The sequence below is a fragment of the Chaetodon trifascialis genome, chromosome 18, assembly GCF_039877785.1.
Source record: "Chaetodon trifascialis isolate fChaTrf1 chromosome 18, fChaTrf1.hap1, whole genome shotgun sequence".
Taxonomy (NCBI): Eukaryota; Metazoa; Chordata; class Actinopteri; order Chaetodontiformes; family Chaetodontidae; genus Chaetodon; species Chaetodon trifascialis.
Genome location: NC_092073.1, coordinates 24,140,001 through 24,148,781, shown reverse-complemented (window position 1 = coordinate 24,148,781; position 8,781 = coordinate 24,140,001). Strand labels below are relative to the sequence as shown.

At 49.2% G+C, this 8,781-nt stretch overlaps 1 protein-coding gene across 1 annotated transcript in view; it reads left to right on the top strand.

Annotated features, from left to right (window-relative positions):
• The first annotated feature begins 680 nt into the window (after positions 1-680).
• The window catches only part of LOC139347143 (5'-AMP-activated protein kinase subunit gamma-1-like), a 37,365-nt gene continuing 29,264 nt past the window's right edge, over positions 681-8,781 (top strand). The window contains exon 1 of the mRNA XM_070986623.1: positions 681-927. Within this exon, the coding sequence (XP_070842724.1) occupies positions 817-927 (111 nt within the window). The 5' untranslated portion in view covers positions 681-816. The remainder of the gene's footprint in view (positions 928-8,781) is intronic.

Genomic DNA, 8,781 nt, shown 5'->3' with positions numbered 1-8,781 from the left:
CAGTTGTATTCTCTCTCCTCCACACCGGAGCGCGCGCTGCGTCGTGCGTAAACCGTGTCCGCGCTGCTGTGCGCGCGCTGCGCTCCGTCATGGAGCCGCACTCCGCCGGTCTGTGTTTCCGAGGATCCACCTGACAGAGTCCTCCGATTCAAACCGGATCTGTTCAGCGTCCTGCTTCCCGCCACAGATCTGCGTGTCACCCACGAACCACCCGCCGGGGGGGTGGGGGGCAGCCTGACCCGCCCGGGCCGCGCCGGCGGAGCGGCTGCTCGGCTTCTGTGGATCCGATCAGCGGGGCGGAGCAGCGGCGGAAGGAGCGACGAGCCGCCGGCATCGATCGTTGAGGCTGTCAGTGGTTCATCCTCTGGACTGTGTACTGTCTGTATTTCTATGTGGAAGTACGAGTACTCGTCAGTTAGTATCTGAGGCAGCAGCCTGTTGAGAAGTGTGTCTGGAAACTCTTTAACGTACCGGAAGACAGCAGGGAGCCACAGGAGATATCAGGCAATACAAGAAAGTACCAAAGGTCATGAAGTCCACGCTGATACTACACATACACCTCCCTGATACTACAGTACACAGCTCAGTATGTGGAGTACACATTAAAGCCACAAAGTACCACTGAAGAATACTGTTGATAAATGAAATGTTTATGACTAAAACACACCTTTAGAAATACACACAGTATTATTCAGGTCACTGTGTACTACAGCAGTACTACAGCAGTACTACAGCAGTACTACAGAGGCGGTGTGGTCTCCTGTGGACACTTGGAGATAATCTGATAATTGAGCTCAGAGGATTTTCTGACTGGAGATGAGAAGCACAGCGGAGAGGAGAGAGGAAGAGGAGGAGGAGGAGGAGGAGGAGGAGGAGAGGAGCTGCAGGAAGAGGAGGAGGAGGAGGCCACTGAGACTCCACATGCCTGTAAGTGTCTGTCTGTCTGTCTGTCTGTAACTGTCTGTCTGTCTGTCTCTCTCTGTCTGTAACTGTCTGTCTGTCTGTAACTGTCTGTCTGTAACTGTCTGTCTGTCTGCCTGCCTGTCCATCTGTCTGTCTGTCCATCTGTCTGCCTGTCCATCTGTCTGCCTGTCTGTCCGTCCGTCTGTCTGTCTGCCTGTCTGTCCGTCCGTCCGTCTGTCTGTCTGTCTGCCTGTCTGTCTGTCTGTCTGTCTGCCTGCCTGTCTGTCCGTCTGTCTGTCTGCCTGTCTGTCCGTCCGCCCGTCCGTCCGCCCGTCTGTCTGTCTGTCTGTGGGTTTAGGGATCATTCCACTGTTTTTAGCTCTGCTGATTCTGGTTCAGAGTTCAAACGTCGAGCAGCCTTCGGGCTCCTCGGCGGTGATCGCGTCACTCCAGCTCCTCTCACTCTGTTTAAAGGAGACCAATCACACGCTGACTTCATCCCGGAGCTGCTGCATTTCAATACTTACACACCCAAAGTTCCTCCACTTGTGTCCTCTTCATCAGATTTGGATGAAAGTCAGTGTGAATGTTCAGGGGGCACAGGAGGTGTCCACTGGGTTTAATCAGGACTCATCGAGTCATGGACTGCTCCCTCCTCGCTGAGGACGAGCGGGGCAGCTGCTGTCTGTTCTCGTGGTGTGAAGTTTTGGTCCTAATGGACCAGGTCTGAGAAAGTTTGTGTCTGGGGTGGGCCACAAACTTTCCTGCTGTACCCCGACAGGTACAGGTCCTGAGCACAGGTTCTGGGAGGATGGCACTGATGGTGGTGTAGACGTGAACCATCGTTGTCTTTGGCAGGTTGGACTTCAGCTGCTGGTGGATCTAAATTCTGTGCTGATGGTCCGTCGTGGGTGTACAGTGTGAACAGGAGGGGGCTGGGCACACATCCCAGGGGGGCTCTGGTCTCGTCTTGTGTTGTGTGCAGGTTTAACTAACAGCTAACAGGTGCACCTGCTGAGTGGGAAAAGTGAGACGAGAGCTTTAAAACTCCTGAATCAGCATCGCTTCATCTGATTGTCACCAACCTCCTGAGTGATGACAAGGTGAGAGTGAAGCATGAGGGCGCACACACACACACACACACACACACACACACACACACACACACACACACAGAGTCATGGGAGCGGCTCCTCGGTTGGTTCTCTGGTCTTTCTCTGCGCTGTTTGTCGTGCTGAAGAATCAGGAGCAGCAGCAGGTTTCTGCCTGAAAACACATCATCCAGGTTCACTTGACATTTTGTCTGAGATATGAAACTACAGCCAGTCGCCGGTTAGCTTAGCTTAGCATACAGACAGTTAGCCTGGCTCTGTCCACATGTAACCAACCACCGTCCAGCTCCTGACGAACATGTTCCCTCACAGGCTTCGATACTGTGGAACCTTTTCCACTTCCTGGAGTCCGTTGATGGACACTGCAGCCTGTAGGGGGCAGCAGCGAGACTTTAGCCTGGTGCCTCTGCTGCTATCAGCTGATTATAAATCACTGAGCAGCAAACTGTCCGTCTGTCAGTTGGTCAGAGTTCACAATCTGAGCGATAACACGCTTTATAACCCGTCTTTCATCCTGGGCTCTGATGAATCATTAATCCTAAATCCTGATTTTATTTACAACCCACTTAAGACTTTACTGTCCCCTGAAGAGAAACGTGCTCCTGAAGATGAAAACAAAACATGTCGTAAAATATCAGAGAAGGTAAAACACATGAAAACAGACATGAGCCTCAAGAACCAAAGCAGAAACTGGAGCTTTGTTTCTGCTCCTGCTGGCGTTCAGTCGTCTGCTCTGCATGCAGCTGCTGAGTCCTGAAGGTCACCAGTTAAAGGACTGTTCCACCGCAAAGCATCACAGAGGGTTTTATAACCACCATTTACACACTCTGCCTCCTACGAAGGTTTGATCGCGTCCGAGGCCTCCATGTCTGCTTCCTGTTTCTCAGTAAAATGTTTGGACGTGGTCTTCCTCTGAAGACCAACGATGATGTCAATCTTCAGCTCGTGCAAAGAAAAGCATCGTCGTGCATGAAGGCGAAGACACAACCTTCATCTGATGGAAGAATCCAGATTTTACCTTTAGTTCTGTTCCATCATGCCGTCACGTACAAGAGATCTGTCACGTTAGAGTCATATCAACAACAACAAACAGCAGCAGACACCTGAGCTGCTGTCTAATGATTCACCTTCACAAACCACCATAAACTGCTGCTATCAGCCCTCCAACTGACCTGAGAGCAGTGTGTGTGTGTGTGTGTGTGTGTGTGTGTGTGTGTGTGTGTGTGTGTGTGTGTGTGTGTGTGTGTGTGTGTGTGTGTGTGTGTGTGTGTGTGTGTGTGTGTGTGTGTGTGTGTGTGTGTGTGTGTGTGTGTGTGTGTGAGAGAGTCTGAGGTTAGATCAAAGTGAAGATGGGTGTGTTTGGGTTTCTAAATCTACTGTAATCTGTTTTAATCTGTCTGTCGTTCAACAAATAGTCTGATCCCTGAAGAACAGAACAGACCAGGACAGACCAGGACAGGACAGAACAGGACAGGACAGGACAGGACAGGACAGGACAGGACAGACCAGGACAGACCAGGACAGAACAGAACAGAACAGAACAGAACAGAACAGAACAGAACAGGACAGGACAGGACAGGACAGGACAGGACAGGACGGAACAAAACAGAAGAGAACAGACCAGGACAGGACAGGACAGGACAGGACAGGACAGGACAGGCCAGACCAGACCAGGACAGGACAGAACAGAACAGAACAGACCAGGACAGGACAGAACAGGACAGGACAGGACAGGACAGGACAGGACAGGCCAGGCCAGACCAGACCAGACCAGACCAGGACAGGACAGGACAGGACAGGACAGGACAGGACAGGACAGGACAGGACAGACCAGGACAGAACAGGACAGGACAGGACAGAACAGAACAGAACAGAACAGGACAGGACAGGACAGGACAAAACAGAAGAGAACAGACCAGGACAGAACAGAACAGAACAGACCAGGACAGGACAGGACAGGACAGGACAGGACAGGACAGACCAGACCAGGACAGGACAGGACAGAACAGAACAGAACAGACCAGGACAGGACAGGACAGGACAGGACAGGACAGGCCAGACCAGACCAGGACAGAACAGGACAGAACAGAACAGGACAGGACAGGACAGGACAGGACAGGACAGGACAGACCAGGACAGACCAGGACAGAACAGAACAGAACAGAACAGAACAGAACAGAACAGAACAGACCAGGACAGAACAGGACAGGACAGGACAGGACAGGACAGGACAGGACAGGACAGGACAGAACAGAACAGGACAGGACAGGACAGGACAGGACGGAACAAAACAGAAGAGAACAGACCAGGACAGGACAGGACAGGACAGGACAGGCCAGACCAGACCAGGACAGGACAGGACAGGACAGAACAGAACAGAACAGAACAGACCATGACAGGACAGGACAGGACAGGACAGGACAGGACAGGACAGGACAGAACAGACCAGGACAGAACAGGACAGGACAGGACAGAACAGAACAGAACAGAACAGGACAGGACAGGACAGGACAGGACAGGACAGGACGGAACAAAACAGAAGAGAACAGACCAGGACAGGACAGGACAGGACAGGACAGGACAGGACAGGACAGGACAGGACAGGACAGAACAGGACAGGACAGGACAGGACAGGACAGGACAGGACAGAACAGAACAGGACAGGACAGGACAGGACGGAACAAAACAAAAGAGAACAGACCAGGACAGGACGGGACAGGACAGACCAGCTCTGCTCTGCTGCTGACTGTTTTTGAAGATTTCTGCAGACTGATGAATAACTTCCTTCTTGTGCTCAAACCAACAGATCTGAATATCGTGTCTTTTGATTTCTGAATTTCTTGGAACGAGCATGACCTGAAGCTCTGGCTCACACGTGTTCATGCTCATACATGAACCAGGCGTCTTCACTGTGCGTGCCTCTGCAGTAAGTAGGCCACAGAAAGCTGATCTCAGACCCCCTCAGGAGGCATTTTTGTGATGACAGTTTGCCTCATGGTGACCTCACTGGAGGTCAGAGGTCACAGTGAGGATTGGTTGGTCTGTAACTGTAGAAACTGGGTCACAAACTAACCTGAATGGGAACATAGTTTTCTGTTGGCTACTGTGCAAACCAGGTGGTAAGAGCATGCGTGATGCTAGCAGTCAGCTCCCGGACAATCTGAATCCAGTTCTGACTCACTCATCAGGGCGTTCGAGGTCATGTTTGTCGGGAAATGACGACATCTCTGAGTTGGAACAACATGTTCTTCTTTCCATCAGGATCGAGACTCTTCTGGTCTTTCAGCTCATACTGAGTCTCTGTGATGTTCATGAACTCTGAACATTAGTTGACTGTAAGATGAACGTTACCTGAATTTCAGCTGAACATGAGCGGAATGTTAGCTGAACATGAGCTGAATGTTAGCTGAACGTTAGCTGAACGTGGGCTGAACGTTAGCTGAATTTCAGCAGAATGTGAGCGGAATGTTAGCTGAACGTTAGCTGAATGTTAGCTGAATGTTAGCTGAATGTGAGCTGAACGTTAGCTGAACGTTAGCTGAATGTTAGCTGAATGTGAGCTGAATGTTAGCTGAATGTGAGCTGAACGTTAGCTGAACGTTAGCTGAATGTTAGCTGAATGTGAGCTGAACGTTAGCTGAACGTGAGCTGAAAGTTAGCTGAATTTCAGCAGAATTTGAGCGGAATGTTAGCTGAACGTTAACTGAATGGTAGCTGAACGTTAGCTGAACATTAGCTGAACGTGAGCTGAACGTTAGCTGAACGTGAGCTGAACGTTAGCTGAATGTTAGCTGAACGTTAGCTGAACGTTAGCTGAATGTTAGCTGAACGTTGGCTGAATGTTAGCTGAACGTGAGCTGAATGTTAGCTGAACGTTAGCTGAACGTGGGCTGAACGTTAGCTGAATTTCAGCAGAATGTGAGCGGAATGTTAGCTGAACGTTAGCTGAATGTTAGCTGAATGTGAGCTGAACGTTAGCTGAACGTGAGCTGAAAGTTAGCTGAACGTTAGCTGAACGTGGGCTGAACGTTAGCTGAATTTCAGCAGAACGTGAGCGGAATGTTAGCTGAACGTTAACTGAATGGTAGCTGAACGTTAGCTGAACATTAGCTGAACGTGAGCTGAACGTTAGCTGAACGTGAGCTGAATGTTAGCTGAACGTTAGCTGAATGTTAGCTGAACGTTGGCTGAATGTTAGCTGAACGTGAGCTGAATGTTAGCTGAACGCGAGCTGAATGTTAGCTGAACGTGAGCTGAATGTTAGCTGAACGTTAGCTGAACGTTGGCTGAATGTTAGCTGAACGTGAGCTGAATGTTAGCTGAACGTTAGCTGAATGTTAGCTGAACGTGAGCTGAATGTTAGCTGAACGTTAGCTGAACGTTAGCTGAATGTTAGCTGAACGTTGGCTGAATGTTAGCTGAACATGAGCTGAATGTTAGCTGAACGTTAGCTGAATGTTAGCTGAACGTGAGCTGAATGTTAGCTGAACGTTAGCTGAACGTTAGCTGAATGTTAGCTGAACGTTGGCTGAATGTTAGCTGAACATGAGCTGAATGTTAGCTGAACGTTAGCTGAATGTTAGCTAAACGTTGGCTGAATGTTAGCTGAACATGAGCTGAATGTTAGCTGAACGTGAGCTGAATGTTAGCTGAACGTTAGCTGAACGTTGGCTGAATGTTAGCTGAACGTGAGCTGAATGTTAGCTGAACGTTAGCTGAACGTTGGCTGAATGTTAGCTGAACGTTGGCTGAATGTTAGCTGAACATGAGCTGAATGTTAGCTGAACGTTAGCTGAATGTTAGCTGAACGTGAGCTGAATGTTAGCTGAACGTTAGCTGAACGTTAGCTGAATGTGAGCAGAGCAGAGACCAAAACCAGAGCTAAAGGACAGAGAAGACTGGACTGACGTCCATCAGGGGACAGAAACACACCACCTAAAGGCTGAAGAGTCTGTGCTGCTGTCAGTCATCCTGTCTGTGCTGTTATTGATCGGCTCTACGATCAGATCAGTGACCTCACAAACACACAGTGTAACAGAACAGGAAGTGAGGCTGAGAGGGAGGAGGGAGGAGGGAGGAGGGGTAAGAGAGAGAGCGAGAGAGAAGTGACAGAAGTGTGTGAGTGTGTCAGAGAGACACACACACAGAGGAGTGTGAGCCAGCAGGCAGCTAATTTATTGATTTATTGGATTACTGATTTCTGGAAACTGAACAGCAGAAGGTACAGTGTGTGTGTGTGTGTGTGTGTGTGTGTGCGTGTGTGTGTGTGTGTGTGTGTGTGTGTGTGTGTGTGTGTGGTTGATCACTTTGTTCCTCTTCTGTTATATTTCTGATTTAGGGTCAGTTTCATCGTTTCAAACAAAACTTTATTGATGTCATTGATTGGTTTTGTCCCACACTTCTGGTCTTTGATCGTCTTGTCTCACATTTCTGGTCTCATCTCCGTCCACGTCCTCTGGCTGTCTGTGTGAAGCAGGACAGAACTGGAGACACGAAGACTTCATGAACTTCAGTGAGGGTGTAAAGACTCACACCTGATGTTTGATGAAGGGCGGCGATGATGACGATAAAAACATGTTGAAGCTCCTTTGAAGGTGTGTGTCTCTCAGGTGATCAGGTTCATTGATCAGATTGATTGAAACTCTGCAGCTGAAGAGATTAAAGTGACACACAAGTCCAGTGCAGGAGAGTAACTGAGTACATTTACTGCATACAAGTACTGCGCTCGAGGACAGTTCAGGTACTTCTGCTTGAGTTTACTGCTTTACAGACAGAGTTTAAATATAAAACATGAAGGTCCACTGACCTGCTGATATTCTGTACTTTTACTTATAATGCAGTACTTTTACATGAATGTGATGGTACTTTTATTGAAGTGTCAGCAGTTTGATGTTGATGCAGTGAAGATTTGTGTCATCGTCATCATCGGACACACACACACACACACACACACACACACACACACACACACACACACACACACACACCAGCCAACCTTGGAAAGTGTCGTGTCAGACGTGTTTTCAGGCTCGTTCCTCCACAGGCTGAAGGACAGACTGTGTCCATGTGTCTCATGTGGTCTGATCCTGGATCAGTGTCTGATGGTTCAGTTTGACAGTCTGCAGCGTCTCTGCAGCAGCGTCCATGCTTGAAACTGGTTGAGCTGATGTTGATCTTCAGGTGATTGTCAATGCTCCATGTGATGAAGCTCTCTATCCGTCCTCTGTCCTCTTCTGGACAGACAGTCTCTGAGTGAAGACAGCGTGTCTCTACCTGGACATTGTTCACTGCAGAAGTACCCTGAGCTGGAGCTCGTCCTCCTCGAGTCGCTGTTCTCTGGAAGTCGTCCTCGTTATCAAACGGGTTGATTGGTGGTGTTTTATTGGTGTCCTGCTGGTTTGGACATTTTGTGAAGATGGAAAGCGTCTTTCGGTGGTTGTCCTGCTTCGCTCCACACACAAAGACTTATACGCTTCATCATCAATTAATGTCAAACTGCCAGTTTCCAGAATCCTCAGACATTCTCTGAGGTGAAGGACGTGATGAAGTACTGCATGGACGTTGTAAAGTACTTCCTGTTGTTGGCTGGTGGCTGTGACGCTCCGGCGCTTTGCATTGTGGGACACAGCAGGCGTGGTGGACTGCTCCAACGCAGACTGGACGTTTGTCCACAGTCAGATGTCTCTGTGTTTCTGCTGAGTGGCAGATTGTTTGCTGACTGTGTACTACGTGTGTACTTCTGTAGTACTTTCAAATACATTCTGTA